Source organism: Propithecus coquereli, unplaced genomic scaffold, assembly GCF_000956105.1.
Source record: "Propithecus coquereli isolate 6110/MARCELLA unplaced genomic scaffold, Pcoq_1.0 Scaffold73, whole genome shotgun sequence".
Lineage (NCBI taxonomy): Eukaryota > Metazoa > Chordata > Mammalia > Primates > Indriidae > Propithecus > Propithecus coquereli.
Window position 1 is genome coordinate 4,344,084 of NW_012153396.1, and position 20,453 is coordinate 4,364,536.

The following is a 20,453-nucleotide window of genomic DNA, read 5'->3' on the forward strand; positions in this document are numbered from 1 at the left end:
CATGCCTGTAGTCCCAGCTACTCAGGAGGCTGAGGCAGGAGGCTCACTTGAGCCCAGGAGTTTGAGGTTGCTGTGAGCTAGGCTGACGCCACGGCACTCATTTTAGCCCGGGCAACAAAGCGAGACTCTGTCTCAAAAAAAAAAAAAAAGATAACCATGAACCTCTCATAGTTATTCAAATTCTGGAGTTCCGTGACGTATCTGAATATAGGAAGGAAGTATCCAGCTATCAGGACCCACCTTTTGACCACCTCTGACTCCCTGCATACAAAGTAATAGCTTATCAAAGAGGATTGATTCAAAGCTGGTCATTTAGATATAAACTAGCTATGTCAAAGATTTATAAAATAAGAGTAATGGCTCCTTACAACTCTTGTCAGTCCAGACATGCAGCTCCTGTGCAAGTTCAGGAATCACCAAGAAAGTTCGCCACCCTTGCCGTTTCTTTGATTTTAAAATGTCTCCAAAAATATGATCTCCAATATACAAAATGTCTTTTCCCTTGGCTCCCAACAGATCACAGATTGTATCAGATGAACCTGAAACAATGGAGTGAACAAGGAGAAAACAAAAATGTCTCCATATTAAAACCAGTGTTCCAAGTACCATAACCATTAAATACTATGATTAATTTTATTCTTAAAATTATGTGAGGGACAGACTAGAAAAAGGGCTCACCTTTCTTAAAGGCAAGGATTCACCATTCTCTTTTCATTGCCTCTAAGACAAGGCCTTCAGCTCCACTGTGCTGACCAGAGCTCCCGATCACCAAATCCAAGAGCAACAAAACTACATGTCTTAGCTTTAGTGAATATAATCTTCAAAAGTACCACCACGATTTTTTATCACAGATCTGTCATTAAACTGGCTTTGTTCAATTATTTCTAACTTCAAAATAATATGTACCTGTGCCCACAGAGGCTCCTTGAAAACCCCGAGAACATCTTAAGCACCCCAAATGATTATAGACATTGAGAAAAAGCCTCAAATAGGTTTTTTTTAAAAAAAAAAAAAAAAAAGAAGGGAAAACGAATCCTTTTAGTGAAAATCAGATTCATTAGGACATACTATCAATTTCTCAAACTTGGACTCCTGTTACCTCAGTACATGACTAAACTGTTCACCTTCAGTAAATGACATCTTTAGAATACTAAAGAATACATGTGGCACCATGCTGGAAGAATACCAAAGCTTTCAGAGTGAGGCCTGAGCAAAGACTTAGAATAAATAAAGGGAAGTCTGTGACTCACCTCCTGAGTAGACGATGCCATGCTGTAGGGGGCCTGTATAGGTACCAATTTTCAGCTTGCCAGTTTTCTGTGTGAAGAAAATATGGATAACTTTATTATCCTATCGCAATCTCCCCCAACAATGTTACTTGGCCAGGCAGTCAAATGAATGACACTTATTCTTTTGAATTAGTGGGTTTGTTTGGCTACCTTAGTTAAGACCCAAACTCTTAATTTCAAAAGAAAGACATGGGATATTAAGTTAAAAATACCTGTTTCCTTAAGGAGAGTAGGAATGGGAAAGGAAAAACAGAAGAGCAGTGTGGTAGCAAACAGATCATCCTCCTGACTTACATTATCCACTTGACGCAGTACTGTGCCTTCTCCAAAAAAGAGTGGTTTCCGTGCATCCACCAAGATCAGGTCAAAGTAGGACTGCCATGGTCGATGGGAGCTCCCAGGCTGGTGAAGGAGAAACAGCAAAAGCCAAAACATCACTGCTTACCTTAGGCACTGATGTTTAATCTCACTCAGATGCAAGGAATATAGAAATACTAAGTAAAGCCAGAAGATCCCATTATTTTATAAAAAATGTATTATGTCTAATTATAAGCCACATCCTTTTAGAAGCAGGCAAGGTGTAAATACTAAATGACTCTAGTAATTTATTAGATTTATTAGTATATCATACACAGTAACTTATTTCACAGGACTTTAAGAAATTGTGTGCTCACACTCTGAAATGTGCTAAAAAGGGGCTCAAAGGGGGCTAGAGAGAGGGGCAAATCAATACCCACGGGACAGACTGACAGAGGTAGCTCAGAACTAAAGTATATAAACATGGAACTATCATCAGGAAATTTTACTGGTTTTCAGAATGATGGCTCTAGGAACACATCAGCCTTTGGTTCATATTGCAAGCTAATCACAACACTAATGTAGAAGTTATATACCCATTAAAATTATTTCTATCCTGAAATGGAACCATGGCATTAACTTTTAAAGACCAAGTTAAAGGGCACTGCACACTGTGATTTTGGGTGATCTCAAAACAGGGTTTGTTAATGTTTATTCACAAAAATCTAGGGCTAAAATTCTATAAGTATGTGACTAAGTTGCAATGGGTATTGATTCCTTAAACCTAAATGAAGCCATAAGGCAAGAATGAAGACTTTTCTGCTACATATCAAGGTTAACTGCTCTCTTGGCACAAAACTCAGCAATAACTAATAGCAGAATCTACAAGTTGTCAAGAATATATACATTCAAATTTTCTTTTTCTGTTAATCAAATATCTTCCTCAACCTTGAAATTCCTTTCATTGCCAAACAAACTTAACAATTCTGTGTAGAATTTCTTGGGCATAACATTATTCTGATCCCATCCTACTAACTACCACATGAATGTCCCTTTTATTTCTGTCTACCAAGTATTCAAATTGTTAATGATTTTAAATTCCACTAGCTCCTGAGTTACTTCTAATGTTAATGATTAAGATTAGACAGTAGCCTTTAAAAGTAGGACTTTTCTAGGTGGATTCTGACCAGTCCCTTCCCCTCCAAATTCCAGAATGATTAAATGCATTCATTATTACTAAAGCAATGGACTTTTAAGTTACATATAGTACCTTGGGGCCATGTGGGAAATCGAACAGGTAAGTCATAATTTTCTGGGGAGGAAAAAAAACAACATAAGGTCCATATCCTATTTTTGCACAAGATACATAATACCTGCAAAAAAATTACACACAAGCTTTTCATAGAACATGTCTTTTTCAATATAGGATTCATCACATTCTTGTTTCCTCTAAAGTTTATGAAATAATGGCAGTGGAAGTTAAAAATGAATGCTTTATCATACCAACAACAACAAAAGCTTCTAACATTCTCAGGGAGGATACATGCTTCTTCTAGAAGATGCTTTTGAATATACATTTGGAGGTAAGGGGCCTATGAAGTAAGGGTTTAGAGAAAACTAATGACTCACATGGATGTAACATATTACCTTGGCCTTGCTACTACCGTCCCTAAACCAACTAACAAACAAGTGGTTTTGTAAGATGTTTAATACAAGTCACAAGATATATAAATCAAGATTTTACATACAGAAAAGAGGGAGGAGTAAAACTTCTTGCTAGTACTATAAACTTGTAAGTGTCTCAGCAAAAGTAAAATGAAGTTAAGGAGTTAAATCAGTATTTCCACATGCTTTAATCACGGGAAAAATTTCTTTTTTAGGTTAAGAGGCAGTAAATTTTGATAGCTAAGATTCAAAACATCTTTGCACCATCTATTGCTACTTCCAACAGTAGGGAAGCCATATACACAGATCAATAAAGGGTATGACCGCTGAAGTTTATATGAAGGATGCTCCAAAAAAGGCACAAAAGCCATTTGATCAGCACAAATGTTTTAAACAACCCCAAAATTAAAACTTTCAAGTAGCCTTTTATAATAAGGGAAAATAGTTAAAATGAACATTTAGAAAAATTGAGAACCACTCTGACATAGATTTTATTCTATATATTTTTCCTTTTTCCACTCTGCTTTCAAAATGAGATGACAAGAAACTATATTCACTTAATAAACTTCTATTCTCCTCATTATCTTCACAGTTCTTTAGGCCAAAGTAATTCCTTTGTGTAAATAAACAAATATGAATATTAAGTACTTACATCTGTATATTTATAGTCACTGTTGGTGGCAAGAAATACTTTCCCTACTTCCTTCATCCGGCTCAGAAGCAAAGGCAGTTTTCCCTGCAATGTAATATGATAATGAGTGAAACACTAAAATATTTTTGTATTTATATGTTGGGGTAGTCATATACTGGATTTCTATCCATTGAAATAGGAATAGGGGAGGCCCTTTTAGGGACAGTTGGTTGGTTTCAGAATTTTGCATTTAAAAGCCCACATTACCACCATGCATGAATAAAGTACTAACATATATAGTACAGTTTATATAACACAGATTTATATGTAAAATGATAGACATATTTATGTGGTTTATATGGTCATTTACAACATAACTATACCTTCCTCATGATGTCTGCCTTAGGAAAGAGTTTAAATTACCCTGAGATTTCTTGAAGTATGTGAGGTATGACAGCGATCAGGAGAAGCTGGTTTTAAACATTACCCACAAATACTCTAATATAATATAGATTATTAGATATGGCTTCACTGTGTATCCTATGGTTTTATAAAACACCTTGTAGAATAAAATAACATGTGCAGGTACAACCTAGAAATCACCCACCCTGCAGACAAATGAGGAAATTCTAACTCCTGATGTATCTGGAAAGAGAAACACCTTTTCCTTCTCTCACAGTAAATAGTCCTTTACTCAAATTCTCCTGGACTCTCCCCATTCAGTGTTCTTTCTTGAAAATCATAAGGGAGGTGGGTGGAAATAGGAGACACAAAGACTGAAAACAAGAAATCTTTACCACAGAACTTTGAGAAAAATACCATATTCTGCTTTTACTCTGTAGGAAAAGAATAAGTATCTCATCTTCAGGCTCTATATTTACTTTTTATTATGAAATAATTTTAGATTTATAGAAAAGTGAAAACAGTATTGAGAGTTCTCATATATTCTTTGTCCAGCTTCCCTTAATATTAACATCTTATATAACCACAGTATAATTATCAAAACTAAGAAATTTACGTTAGTACAATACCGTTAACTACAGATTTTTCTGAATTTTATTATATTTCCATTAATGTCTTCTAAGGTATTTTAAAGCTTTCCTCATTATTCCCTGTTGATAGGTTAAAGGCATTTTAAATAACAGTCACACATATGTACATTTTTGAGACGATCTAATACATTAGTTATGACTTGGGTATGAATCTCGGCTTCACTACTTACTGTGTGACCTTGGGCAAGTTATTTATTCCCTCTATTCCTCAATTTCTTCATCTATAACACAGAGGTAACAATAATACCTAACTCAGGGTTACAGGGAAGATTAAATGGCATAATGCATGCAATCACTTAGCACAGTGATGTGCGTACAGTAAACCTCTAGGGGCTATTATTATAATTAGAGCTAAAAGAACAAATGAAATACTGGGTCTTCTTGCCTATCAACAAATAGGAAAAACTCTACTAAGACCTCTGCTCTGGCTGATAATTCTTGGTGCTTATACCTGGCACATACTATGCCAAGAAAAATAAATATATTCCCTAGTCCATTTCATTATAAATAGCCTTGTTATTCATTTTCCTATCAGGTAAAATAAGTCATTATGGAGATCTATTTTTCCCTGTACTACTTACATCTTTGACTACATACTTCTCAAGATTTTCAACTGTCTTCTCCTTAAGGGAGCCCTGGGGGAAGAAAAAAAGGATCTAAGAACAAAAATTAGTTTTTAACATTTAGTTTATAAGAAAAAGTACATTTACTATCAACCCACATGCATTTCTTTAGTATTTACCAAAACAGAAAAGTAGATAGAGAAGGCCAGGAAAAAGGAGCAGGTATGATGTGCTACAACTCTGCCTCTAAAATTTGTCTTCAAAATATAAAATTGTTTCTACTTTAAATTAGAAATTAAAAGACATTTCACGTCTTATTCAATACAGTTTATAATAAATGTAAACTTAATATTAACTAATTTATGTTATTAGTCAAGTGGGAAACATTTGGACAAAAAAAAAAAAAAGAACCATTATCATCTACGAAGGATATGTTAAGTATAATCTAATACAGTAAACTCTCTTCTAAGTAAGTTGAGAAATGCGAACTGGAATAAAATCAAGAAGCCAAGTACCACCACTGAGGAACGATCAGCATTACCTCTGAGAGCAGCAGGGCCAAAGAAAAGAACAAATGTCTTCTAGAGAGCTATCACTAGAGGCCAAGTCCATTTTTTTTTTTTAACAAAGGAAAAATTGTTCCATTTGCATGTGGAAAGTTTTTTAATGTCAGACCATAAAACACATGCCAAAGAGTGAGCAGGTGAAGCAGCAGCTTCTAGGTACCTTGTAATGAACCCAGTCAACAGCATCTCTTACATCCTGGAACATACTCCGGTAGGACATGAAGAGGTCCCCATCTTTAAATCCTGTTTCACAGCTACAGAAAGATAAAAAGAACATGACAGGGAATCCAAAAAAGGGTAAATAAAATGAATATCAAATTGCCCAGGGGACCCAAAGGTTCCATATCGCATGGGTAAAGACTATGACTAATTAGGAAAATTATTACTCCCTAATGAATATCCACTTTTGACCACCAGAAATGGCTGTAGTGTTCAATGGATTACAATAGTTGTGAACAAATACAAAGTGATAGAATATAATGAATGGAAGCTAAAAGGCCAAAGATCCAAAAATATCAGGTTCTTTTATTTATCACTTTTTAGAAACAGGTTCTCATTGAAGAAACATTTAAAACTCAAAATCGGTCATTTAGGTTCTTTCCACTCTGACTTTTCTGACGTTGTCCCTAAGTACAAAGGTATTGTCCATTTTCTATTTAGCTTAGTGACTCTGCTTCCCACCAAATTTAGTGTCTTAAAATGGATAAGGGGATCAGAAGTTACCAAACTCTTGCATCTATGACTAAACTTTCAGCAATGGCTGTATAATTCTCCCTTAAAAGAAGAGGATAATTCGTTTAAGACTTAAGTAGAATTTTACTTCAGGGAAGATAAACAGTATTTATTCCTCAATCAAATCTTGCTGGGCCTGGGAATGAAACTAAATTAGCATCCCTGAATGGCTCCTGGGTAGCTGCTGTGAAATGAGTTGGGGGGTTTTAGTGTAATTCTGCTTGGACAGATAATCATCACACAAACCTCCCACTCAGTTGTCACAATTAGCACCTCTGCTGGCCGTCTTCATTCCCAGGAGAAGCCAATCAGAAGTGGTCCCTTCCAAACATGGCTGCAGCACACTGGCAAGGAGAGGGCCGTGTGGGAGGTGAGGGCCTGCATGGAGCTGCTGGTGCTGTCCCATCTCTCAGGCTGGCAATGTGGCATCTCTCACTAGCACTAAATTCACTTTAGAAAAGCAGAAAAGACCTACAATGGCCAGTTCTCTAAAACCCTGTACATTAATTAAAAAAATCAATTGAAAAAAATTATAGTATACACATACCTGGTATATCTGGGACAATTAGTAAAAAAATCTACTAGGCAGGCCAACAGATAGGTCTCTGAAAAACGAAGAACAGATATTCATAAGCTATAAGTGAAATAGTTCAAACTTACTTCATTATCTCCCTTAAGCAAAGACTAATGGTCATAGAAAGAAGGGAAAGCATCAGTATAAATAAGCATAGAATGAGTCTACCTGGTAGGTTGAATAATGTGTTCAGAATGTAAAATCTTTCAGTGTCATCTCGTTGGATAAATTTATTTGGATATTGCTCTCTAGTTTCTGGTCTGAAAGAAAATTTTAAAAATCAACTGACATTTTAAAAATTAACATTATAATAACTGTGGGAAATAGTCATTATTCAAAATTTCATTCAAATATTTGATGGCTACGTGTAAGACAGCATTCTAAATATTAAGCCTTGGTTGCTATGAACAAGCTCAGGTTCCAGCACTTAAAGAGTTCTCAGTCTGGTAGGGTAAGTCACGTACACATACAATTATAATAAAGTAAAAAATCACAACTACTATAAGAAAGGTGCAAAGAGCTATGAGAAACCCGAAGAAGAGGAAACCATTTCAACTTAAGGAGCAGAGAGAAGTGAACATGAGAGTTGAGGAAAATCTGGGAAAGAGTCATGAAAGTGGTGGCATATATGAGCTGGGTCTTAAAGGCCAGGTGGGCCAGTTCAGAAACTAGTCCAATTGGGTAGAGAAGGGAACAGAGAAAAAATAAAGCTACAAAAATGGGTTAAGGTAGATGATGCTGTTATTCCTATATTTCATTCAGGGGCAAGAAAGAAGGTGCTACTGACAGTTTTTAAGCAGAGATATAAACCCATCAGAGCCGAGTTGTAAAAAAATTAGTAGCTGTTTCAGGATAAACTGGAAAAAGAAAATATGACATATTGCAACAATGGCCACTAATTCTTCCTGGCACTCTGTGATGCAACTTTGTGGCCCCTCTCATTAGAGGTTCAGTTCCTTTTTTTTTTAAAGGCTGGTCAAGTGAAGCAGTGGGAGTGAAGAAGGAACAAAGGAATCTATAACTGGTTTCTCCATTCTTGAATATAGGCTTGAACAATAGCAAGCAAATACTTGGAAAACACTTGAGTAGTGGGATTTGCCCTCTCTTGCTATACCTGGAACCCTGAGACTACTATGTGAATAAAAATAAAATCATCTGCTGGAGGATAAAAAGACTACATGCAGCAATGAGGCACCCAGCCTGCAAACTGCTAGACCTGTGAGTGAGGCCATTCTAGATCAGCTGCCACCTGACCCACCAGCTGACCACATACACATAAAAGAGCCCAGAGAGATCAGCCAAACCACCCCAGAACTGCCCAGCTGACTCTCAGAATTCTGAGCTAAATAAAATGGTCACTGTATTAAGCCACTAAGTTTTGAAGTGATTTATTTTCCAGCAAAAGGTAACTGATACAGAGACGAAGTACTGGGAAATCAGGTGGTTATTCCAGTGGTCCAGATGAGAACAGTGGGGCCTGTTGTAGAGTGGTGACAAAGGAAATTAAAGGGAAGAATGTATTCAAGAGAGATTGCCAAGGTAAAATGAACAAGACTAGGCAACTGATCATATCAGGCAGATTAGGGACATAAGAGCCAAAGATGATAATACTCATGCTAAGGTGTCTCTCAGAGGTGTTTGGTACAGTTAACAGAAATTTGAAAATTGGATAAGAAGGGGATGTAAGAAGAGTTCCATTTTGGCTATGGTAAGCTTGAAGTAAACAGATTTTTAGCAGGCAATTAGAAACAAAGATCAAGAACTTAAAACAGAAATTCAGACTTGAGCGATAACTGGGATCATCTACGCACAGGTAATAGACAAAATCATGAAAAGTAGTAGAGGAGATGAGGCCACTTAAGAGTACAGAGAAGGAAGAGAGGACACTGAGAACAGAACCATGGAGAACATTCAGGGTTAAAAAGAAAAAAAAAGCCAGCGAAAGAGAAATTGTTAGAGATACATGAGAAGCTTGGAGAGTTCAATGAAACACTTCAAAAAGGAGACAGTGTTAAAAAATGTTTCAGAGAAATTAAAAGGGAGAAAGACTGAAATATTAAAATGCATAATTCTGACAGTGAGTACATGGAGATTAACAAGTTTAAAGGAAACCAAATTTAAAGTTCATACTCAGAATGACTTGGGTAAATTCCTGCTTGAGTTTGTTAACTACAAATAGCATAAACTCCAGTTAGGCATATAAAATCACACTAGCTCCCTGTCTTAAGTCACTCTTCTGAAATAAGATATTCTACAAAGTTACTCTTATTGAGAACTCTTATCATCTAGCCTTTCAAGATATTCTGTAATGAAAAATAAGGTGGAAGGAAATAGTAATAATATACTTCCTCAGACAGGTTTAGTAAACTGACATTGTTTTCTAAATGTAATAATATACTTTTCTATGCTCTCCAATCATTAAAGAACAAGTCCTTTACATAAAGATAGTTAACAGTTATTTATTAGGCAGTTAGAACCCAAACTGATTTATAAATATACTTAGAAATTACATTATGTTTAACTGTCAAACCATACTAGTATATATTTAAAATAAAAATTGATTCGGGGTTAGGTAATGTGTCATTAAAGGAATGCTACACTTGAAGTAGGAAGGAAACAGTTACAGTACAGATCCCTACCTTCTGTGATCCACACAATATAAAGATTTGTTTGAAAAAATGAGGTCCCACCTCATTAGCAAGACCTAATGGAGTCCAAACTTCTCATCCAGCCTTGTCCATTGCTGTACTTCAATAACTACTCTCCCTTTCCCTCTGTCTTCAGTCTCTCCTTTCCATGGGCTTTGCCTTTTGAGTCTAAAGACTGCACAGTGCTAAGTGCTATTTGAATGATTGTGCGTTTACTCATCAATGACTTAGTTCTGAAACACTATTAAACGTATTTCCAAAGGAGCTATTTGGAAAGTTTATTGGCTTATGTAAGGGAAGAGAGGAGGTCTGCTTGAGTTAGTAAATGTGACTGTAGTACTAACTTACTGAACTGCTTCTCTTCCTTTTCTTCTCTGTCTACCCCTCTCCCCCATAATACAAAAATTCCTTTTTGGACATAAATAGAACCCTGGCTCATCTTCATTGGGATTCTGAATTATAGTGACAATATCAGTATATAAAACAGCTTAGCTTACTAGTACTACCTGCGATCACTTCATTTTCTAAATCCTGCTTCCTGATATTCATGGATCTTGAACAAATCCCTTATGAGAGGAATAGTGAAAGAAAAGTGGATGTAACCACTGGCCTTCCCAGATGTGTCCAGGTGGGGTATTTATTAGGTTGGTGCAAAAGTAATTGCAGTTTCAGACAGTGAATTTTAAATCATCACATATAGGCTCAAACACATCTTTATTGATCAAAATAGGAACCATTACAATCAACACATTTTTGCAAACAAGAAATAAATTTGCTTATTCCTGTAGCATAAAAATCCATACTCTGGGATTCCACAAACTCTTGGAAAGCATTTCCTACATCCTGCTGGTGGTGGAAGTGTTTTCCCTGCAAAAAGTTGTTGAGATGCTTGAAGAAGTGGTAGTTGGTTGGTGAGAGATCAGCTGACTATGGTGGATGAGGCAAAACTTCATGTCTGAATTCGTTCAACTTTTAAAGCACTGGTTGTGAGACATGTGGTCAGGCACTGTGGAGAACTGGGCCCTTTCTGTTGACCAATGCCAGCAGCAGGCATTGCAGTTTTTGGTGCATCTCATCGATTTGCTGAGTATATTTCTCAGATGTAATGGTTTCACTGGGATTCAGGAAGCCATAGTGGATCAGACCGACAGCAGATCACCAAACAGTGACTATGACCTTTTTTTGGTGCAAGTTTGGCTTTGGGAAGTGCTTTTAGAGCTTCTTCTCGGTCCAACCACTGAGCGAGTCGTCGCAGGTTGTCGTATAAAATCCACTTTTCGTCACACGTCACAACCCAATTGAGAAATGGCTTGTTGTTGCATACAAGACGATGACGACACTTCAAAATGACAATTTTTTTGATTTTCGATCAGCTTATGAGGCACCCACTTATCAAGCTTTTTCACCTTCCCAATTTGCTTCAAATGCAGAACAACCATAGAATGGTCAACCTTGAGGTCTTTGGCAACTTCCTGTGTAGTTGTAAGAGAATCAGCTTTGATGACTGCTCTCAGTTGCTTGCTGTCAACTTCCGATGGCTGGCCACTGAGCTCCTCATCTTCAAGGCTCTCGTCTCCATTGCAAAACTTCTTGAACCACCACTGCACTGTATGTTCGTTAGCAGTTCCTGGGCCGAATGTGTTGTTCATGTTGCAAGTTGCTGTTTTACAACCCATTTTGAACTCGAATAAGAAAAGAGCTTGAATATGCTTTTTGTCTAACATCATTTCCACAGTCTAAAATAAATGTAAAATAAACAGCAAGTAATAAGTCATTAGCAAAAAAATAAAGCGAGAAACGCACATTAAAATGATGTAGAACACATCCACATTTATTTAAGAATGCATTCCAATATCAAACAGCAAATTTCAACAATGCTAAAACTGCAATTACTTTTGCACCAACCTAATACTTGACACTGTTCTATGTATATACCTGGACATCTTTGAGCCTATGTAACATCAGTAATGCCAGCTGAAGAGTCTTATATCAGATTCTTCAATTCTAAGTGGGGCACTGCTGTGACCTCAGGTTTAAAGGAAGCTCTGGTATCATTTTAGTCCTTTTTTGTACCTCTTATCACACAACAAAAAAGAAGACACCTTTTTTTTTTTTTTTGAGACAGGGTGTCTCGCTCTGTTGCCCAGGCTGGAGTGCAGTGGCATCACCATAGCTCACTGCAACCTCAAACTCCTGGGCTCAAGCGATCCTCCTGCCTCAGCCTCCCAAGTAGCTGGAATAAGATACTGTCTTTCTAACAATTTCAATGTAGACTTATGTTACTATTTTCCATCAAGAATGAATAATACACGGTTAAAGTTACACAAGAGACTGACACATAACCTATTTTGGTTTTAAGAGTTGTTCTCGCCCTAATATAGTGTCAGTAGTAAACAAGGTAGTATGACAGTAGAGAAAATGTGTAATTGTAAAGCCACAATTATAGAAGTTGTCAAATTGTGGTATTATGATTTTTTAAGAAAAAATTGGGATGCTTTGCCAAAATAAAAAGTATATACTAAATTTTATCTGCTGTCTACTAGGGTATAAAGTCCAAATTAGTGACAGTAATGGAACAATACTCTGATTATGAAAATAAAGCTTATCCTTGTTTTAAATATTATAACCCTGTATTCATTTTAACCTTATGTTTTTAAAAAATTTTAATCCCATAATCAAATGGTTAAAAGTGTTCATTAGAATAAAAATAATGTATTAGCTACTAAAAATCTTTTTTTTTTTTTTTTGGAATTTGGAGTTCCAGTGAGCTTTACTGAGATAAATTTTTAAAAAATCAAGATTTTACCAACCATTTTTTTCTGAACCTTATAAACTCAGCAGAGACTCTGGTCCATATATGCGTATGTACAACATAACACATCCCGACAAAAACAGAGCCCCACTGGAACATTTGCTAATTAACAGAAAACCAATTTTCCCTTTCCCCAAATGTTTTCAAAAGTTTGAGTTCCCATTATTCACTTTTCAGTGGAACTGGTCCCTTGTGGCTAGGGACACTGGAATTCTCTCCCATTTTTACTGAACAAAAAATAAATCTTTTCCGTTGTTCTGTTACTAAAAATCTTAGTCATTTAAATTGCTATAGTTTAAAAGTTTTCAAAGCACTTTTATGTACATACCTTTTCTGAGCAGCTACCTGAGAACTGTATTAAAAAGGAGAAAATAAAAATCTTAGAATTTCATATAAGTCAAAACTACTACAGTTCTTTTGGACAAATTTGAAGATTAGCTTTGCTGAATGCTGTACAATTAGGAGGCACGTAATTTAAACAAAACATAATTGCCAACTATTTGTATGTTAGTTTAGGTTCTAACTGCCTAACTGTTAACTAACCTTATTTAAAGGAATTTTCTCTTTAAAGATGAAAGGAATAGGCAAGTATATTACATCTGGGAGACAACTGTCACCATCATATTATTTGACTATAAAAACACTAGAAAGAGGCTAAGGGTTCTTTGTACTCACCCCCTTATGAAGTTAAATCCATGTGCACAGACCAAGAGGTTTCCATAGGCATCAACTTTCAAAAGATTTCCATATAGTGTGTCAAAGACAAGTCCCCTATGTGAAAATGAAGACACCATTGATCATGCGAAGTAATACAGGCAATAATTTTATGTTGTACTACTCAATAACCATGAACCAACCTCATCTAATTCCAGCTTTGTAGCCACTCAAGTATGTCCCAAAACATTATAACCTTAGAGGCTAAAGTGAGTGAATTAAATCTTAAAAACTAATCCCAGAGCAATTAAAAAATATTTACTCTGTCCAGATAGACTGCAGTCCCCAACGCCCAGGGCGAGGAATGGTTCTGGTCCATGGCCTGTTAGGAACTGGGCCACACAATAGGAGATGAGCTGCGCGCAACCCAGCGAAGCTTCACCTGTATCTACAGCAGCTCCCCATCACTGGTATCACCATCTGAGCGCCACCTCCTGTCAGATCAGCCGCGGCATTAGATTCTCACAGAGGGCGAATCCTACTGTAAACCGCACATGCGAGGGATCTAGGTGTGTGCTCCTCCTTATGAGAATCTAATGCCTGATGATCTGAGGTGGTGATGCTAGCTCTGGGAGTGGCTGAAAATATAGATTATAATTAGCAGAGAGGTTTGACTACACAATAAATGTAATGTGCCTGAATTCATCCCCAAACCATTCCAATCCCTGGTCCTTGGAAAAATTGTCTTCCATGAAACCGGTCCCTGGTGCCAAAAAGGTTGGGGACCACTGCAGATAGATAAATAATCTCAATTGTTTTCTATATGGAATAAGAGCTTAATCAAAGAAGGTATAAACGTAATTCCTCTTAATACAGCTGGTACCATTCTAAAACAGTCTTTTAATTTCCTTGAGCAAGCCTTTTTTCTTTCCTTCTATCAGATATTATATGTGGGACATACCTGATAGCATCTCAAATGAACATTATCTTTTTTAATTTTAAATCTTCCCTATCAAATCCAGAAATGCAAACTGCCAAGGCTCTGACTACCAAGTTAAATATATTAGCAAAACATATAACTGCTCTCCGACAGCCAAAGATAGGATCATCTGTGATTACTGACCATCGGTTTTAGTAATCCCTTTTCCTACCCATAAGTAGGTCTTCTTCAACAGCAGTAAACTGAGCTCAATTCAAGAACACAAAATATACAATGTATATGAAAATTTCATGGCAATTTTAGAATCAGCGCCAACCAAAAAAGCAAAGAATTATTTGATAATTTTTTTTTTTTTTGGTCAGAGATAAATTTGGAATTACTAATTTTGGGGTTGGGGAAGTAGTCTTAATCCAAAAACATCTTGAAAAATTACCTGGTAGGGAATGTAGAATCATAAGCAAAACTGAGCAGCTCCTGGGGATAGCCAATAGAAACTAATCTTTCCACAGTAAGCTCAAAGCCAAGGGATTCATACTCCGGGGACTTGTATACTGCACAAAGAGGAGGTTCTCATTAGCCAGCATAAAGAACATCCAGTTAAAACAGAAGGCAAATGATTGAGTTTCTGTTCTTTCCCAATGCATCCCTCCTCCTAAATCTGCCCTTTTTCTTCTTTCCCCTCAAGCTCCATGTTTTGTACCGTCCCGAGTAATCAGAGAACTCAATTGTTAGTCTGTGGAAATAGGTCATATTATAGCATGAGCAGGAGCAGCAGCAACGAGATGAATTATCAAACATTTCAGTATAGTTCCTTCATTATTAGGAAACCTATTCCAAACATTTTTTCCTTTATCTATTCTTTGATTCCCACAATTAAAAAAAACTAATATGCACAACTGTGATATTAATCATGAGAATAAAAGTAAACAGAAAACTAGGTAAGAGAGCCTTCATTGATGTACATAATTGACACAGAAATCCTTCAAAATCCAAAATGAGCTTTTTTTTTAAACAATCTATTTTTGGAATTCCTATTTGGCTTGGTAGTTGTTTTATATTCCTTCTCCAATCAACATATTTGTTCTACTTGTTAGATTAACTTTTCTTATCAGCCTTACCAATGTTATAGCCATCAAAATTATATTTTATAAGTTGTTACTGCAGGCCAATCATAAAAAGACATGTCTGAGGCAATTAGAGAATTTGGATATGAACTGAGAATTAGACATTGAAGAATTATGATTCATTTCAATAGATGTGATTATGGCAGAATGGGTACATGCAAGTATGTATAGGAAAAAAAAAAATCTCCTTATCTGCCAAAGAAGGATATTGAGTTTGTTAGAGGTCAAATACCATGTATTCCAGACTATGGGGGTTTCTCTCTACTACTGTGTATGTCTGAAATTTTCCATAATGAAAAAACTTTTTAGTGTTATCACTGTAATTCAGCATAAAAAAAACATTGCTCCTTTAAATAGGTTTCTTCCAAATAAAATATTTAGATAAGTATCCTTCCATCAGTCTCTAGGAGTGGGTAGCCATACTCAAAATAAAAATAAAAACAAAAAGACCTGCCAGCTTGCTGAATGTCAAATCAGGCAAAAATATCCCTCCTATTCTTGTAGTCTCACGGTAATGCAACTATTATTATAATATTATTATAGCTTTTCCATCTACTCTTAACATCTTTAGCTTATGGCTCAAACTGATTTTTCATTGCAAATAGTCTGCCTATTCAAGTCAGTGCTAATATTTCAATGAGTATGACTCAACTTTCCTTTTCCAAAAGCAATCCTTTAGAATATTTCAGGAAATACATAAAAGAAACTGATTGCGTCCAAAGAATGGAACTGAGTGCTAAGTGACAGGGAAGAAGACTTTCATGTATCTTCTTGTACCTTTAAAACTTGTAACATATAATGTATTTATCTATTTTTTTAATTAAATTGAAATTTTTAAAAAGTAAGCTAGGCTTTCAAAATCCTTTAATAAACATTTGTCAGACTTAAAAACCAGAAGCATAAAAATTTTAAGGTTCTTTTGGAGATGCTTGAGTCTCATCTCTTTAGTACAATGCCCAAAAAAGCTGTCTTTGTTTCTTTTGTTATCATGAGGGTAATAATAATTTAATGCTAATGTGAACCCTAGCTAACATTTTCAAAACTGGCAATACTTCTTTCTTCCCCTCAACTCCTGCCTCATCCCTCCCCCCAAAAAACAACCTGTTGAAGACTTACCTGTGGAACTCCTAAATCTATTCTATAAGATATGCACCGTGGTAAAGAAAGTGCTACACAGTCACACACACTAACAGAGTTAAAAGCTGGTATATTATCATAAAACCAGTAAGGCATGGTACCCGCTGATGTAAATTTGAGTTATGCTGGAACTATAACATCTCTCACCTTACCCTGCCCCCTGCTCCCACCTCCACTGCAAGTAAATCTCATTTTAATACAATTTCCAAAAACCAAAAATTACATCTCAATCCTAACCAAAGTCCCTTTATTTCAAACAATATTTAATGAAAAAAATTTCAGTATAGCTAAGTACTTTGGGTAATCTACTGACATTCATTCTTATAGGATTTGGCCCATATATCAATAAAGTATTTTTAATTATTAATTTTTCAGAAGGATAATTTGCTGGATATGCCTTAAGAATGGGGGACAAAAACAAACCTTAATCATTCCCACCTAGGCTCACACCTAAATCAGCAATTTTCCCTAGTTAAAGAGTCAGGTAATTATAGAATGATGGAGTAACAGGCATTTAAAACCTATGTCTATGAGACACTTTGGACTGAAGCTCAAATTAATTTACTCAGAATTTTTAGTGAAAAAAAATCGCAAATCCTCATTTTGCCAGTACAAAGCCTGGCAAAATGAATAGTAGAAAATAGAATAGCAGAAAATAAAACACTACATATTTGCCACATTGTATTTATTCACGGGGCAGAACTTCCCAAGTGTTCAAGGGAAGTGACTTTCTAGAAATTCCACCTATAGAAATAAATGCTTTAAATTTCCTTTCTCTCAATGAGTTCAAGGTACTTTCTAAAAATACAATGCATCTTTCCCCATTTGCTGACCCAAAGTTACACAGCAAGAACAAACATCAGCTGAAGCCAGAATGTAGGTCTCTCTCAGTCTCATCCAAAGTTCTCTGTGGTAGGGTGTATTACCACTGCTAAACATGAATTTCTAGATTACATGGGCCATCAAAACTTAAGCTTGAGTGTCAAAACATACACTTCTCTCTCCAATTTCTTTCAACCAGTCCAAAATAAACTGCTCTAGTCACAGGTGGAAATGGATTTAGCAAAGACAGTCCAAGTTCCACTTGGACGACACCATCTATTTCATCAAGCTCTATATTAATCAGTAAGACCTACTAGCTATTGACATTTTCTCATAAGCTTCCCAGATAATTCTTTCAGCAACATGAACTCCCAGGTCTTTAAATTATCTGCTAGAGAACTATACAGTACAATTCTGCAAAAGCAGAATTGTAGCTGAACAGAGCATGAATTTAGATGTTTTATTCTAACTGCTCCTTAGGAATAAACACATTTGTTCTGACCTGGTAGCAAAAATTCCTGAAGCTTACAAAGTACTGCTCTTCCTTTAAAAATAAAAATTAAAAATTAAAAGCAAAATTCCTTTTTCAGTCAAACAGGAGCTTCAAAGCCAGCCTCATTTGTAGGGAACCATGTATATCACCTCAGTCTGTAGAGCTTTATGCCGCTCCACAGCTGCAAGACTCTAATTTCAATTTCTCTCACAAAACTGTGGCAAGTAAATGATGCACATTTTCTAACTCATCTCTTATAACTGACTTTCTGTGGTTCCAAAACCCAGGCAATAGCTTCAAAGTAAACATAACCTCACATATTAACTGCTTATTTCTTCTCCAAGAAGGTCCTCGGGCCTACCCCAACTTATTCAATATCCAAAGACAAAGGAAGAAGTTATTTTAAGGGCCAGAGTCCAAAAAAGAGGACTGCTTTAGTCACTAGGACAGCACACAGTGTTCTCAGGTTACGTAACTAGAATATAAAGAGAACAACCAAAGCTTTGAAAGTTGAAGCTACTGAGAGCATTTAAAGATATTCTTTACTCCATAATCTGAAAGGAAAAAACCGCTCTTCAAAAAATAACTGCATGTTGTGGATGAAAGTTGTGGGCTCTGTTTTGAGTAATATTGTTCATACAAGATAAAACCTATGTTAGCGGAGAAAGTCCCTTTCGAATGAGCTGAAAACTTTCTGCAGGGAAGTTTGAAATTCTCATGCACTTTTTACCTTTGCCACCAAGACACACTGTGTAGTAGTTTATAGATTTAGAAAAATAAAGGGCAAACCTCTACAGAGGTTCCAGCCTAGTAGAGTGCTGCTGCCAAAATGAGAACTCACATGAGGCAGATGCAGATGCAGTGTGTGTCACTCCAGTCTTGAAGGAGTTACACTGGCTCTCCTGTTAAAAAACAAAACAAAGCAACAAAACAAAAACAAAAACAAAAACAAAAGCTGATTTTAAAACTGTTGTGATGGGCTGGAATAGAGAGATACCATTTGGAAATTGGTATTTACAGGAGTTACTACTATTTAGAAATCTCTGACCATCACTAAGATTAGCCTAATTGGCCATAACAAAACAAGGACATTGAAGATATGCCTAATAAGTATTGTATATTATTTACTTTTCTGGCACCTTTAGTCTTGAATACAAGCCATATCTGATCCTGAAATGTTAAGTCGAAAGACAAACAGAAAAATCTATTTGTCTTAGTTTATTTTCTCTACCACATTTCAGGTTAATATGATAGGAAGTGAATGCAGCTGGCAAATGGTGTTTAAAATTGAATTATGGATTGTGAAACAAGACTCAATAAAGGATACAAAGCGAATCAGAGCAGTCTCATCTTGCTTTCAAGTACCCATTTAAGCTGAGTCTACTAAACCTAACTACCTACCTATAGGTACCTACCTACTTCTTTACCCTTCCAACACCTAAATTTGTCATCTTGATATAGACTAGAATCAACTGTATGCTGCTAAAAATCTAATTAGATGTTTAAATTTGAAATGCAAGGAAATTTTTAAATTTTGATTCTGTCAGTGGATATTTGCCCTGAGCAGTTATAGCACTCCATAAAGTTAAAAGAAACTACCTAATCTAGTAAAATAACTGAGTTGAAAATACATACTTCCTTTAAATATATTGACACTTTTAAGATATGCATTGTGTTTTACTTTATAGGCAGTAATTTTCCCCAGAGACATTTAGGTTTTTGAAAACATGTGGTTAGACTCCTCTAACTCCTGGATTTTTTGTGAAAGGGAGATGGTACTAAATAAAAGAGCAGAAATGACCAAATGTAATGTCTAAAAGTTCTAAAAGCATTACAACTGGGAGAAACTACCATCAACACTGACTATGAAAAACAAAAATGCAACCCAGCCACCCAAAAATAATCATTTGCTTTTATGCTATAAATGTGATCAACATCAATGTTCTCTATCTAGTTATTAGGCTATGCAATGTTGGTTCTCTATGCCTATAATGAGAAAAAGTAACAAATAATACACATCTTTCATTGAGAAAATTTTAAATAAAATCTTTCCATTTCTCATGTAAACAAATGCCAGAAGATTTTTCCCACTTTTCAAAACTATTTGAAAACCCTAACACATTAACAGTCTATACTCGAAAATTTTATCTCTAACCCAAGAGATCACAAATGATCTGAAAAAAAATTGAAAGTTTCATAAAACTATCTCAATTTTAATTTACTTAAAAAAGCTAGATACTGTGCAACACTTGCAGTAATACAAAATAAAATGAACTTCCAAATGACTAGATATGTATGTAAGTAAAATAAATAAGTGGAGTTTGAGAGACTGCCAATTTTCGTTCATTTCAAAGGCAAAATTAAATGGTAATTAAGAGATTTATTTGTTTAAAAAATACTAAGAATATTAGAAGGATGTTTATTTTAAGGTAAAATGAAAAAAATTATTTAACT

At 35.7% G+C, this 20,453-nt stretch overlaps 1 protein-coding gene across 2 annotated transcripts in view; it reads right to left on the reverse strand.

Annotated features, from left to right (window-relative positions):
- NT5C2 (5'-nucleotidase, cytosolic II) overlaps window positions 1–20,453 on the reverse strand; it is a 104,782-nt gene that overhangs the window by 4,108 nt on the left and 80,221 nt on the right. Inside the window, exons 4-15 of one of the 2 annotated variants that reach the window (XM_012661732.1) lie at window positions 14,857–14,974; window positions 13,505–13,600; window positions 13,158–13,181; window positions 7,538–7,629; window positions 7,343–7,400; window positions 6,224–6,317; window positions 5,516–5,569; window positions 3,904–3,987; window positions 2,857–2,898; window positions 1,584–1,691; window positions 1,251–1,317; window positions 369–539 (exon numbers count right to left, since the gene is read on the reverse strand). In XM_012661732.1, the coding sequence (XP_012517186.1) occupies window positions 369–539; window positions 1,251–1,317; window positions 1,584–1,691; window positions 2,857–2,898; window positions 3,904–3,987; window positions 5,516–5,569; window positions 6,224–6,317; window positions 7,343–7,400; window positions 7,538–7,629; window positions 13,158–13,181; window positions 13,505–13,600; window positions 14,857–14,974 (1,008 nt within the window). The remainder of the gene's footprint in view (window positions 1–368; window positions 540–1,250; window positions 1,318–1,583; window positions 1,692–2,856; window positions 2,899–3,903; window positions 3,988–5,515; window positions 5,570–6,223; window positions 6,318–7,342; window positions 7,401–7,537; window positions 7,630–13,157; window positions 13,182–13,504; window positions 13,601–14,856; window positions 14,975–20,453) is intronic. The other variant, XM_012661733.1, reaches the window with a different exon arrangement.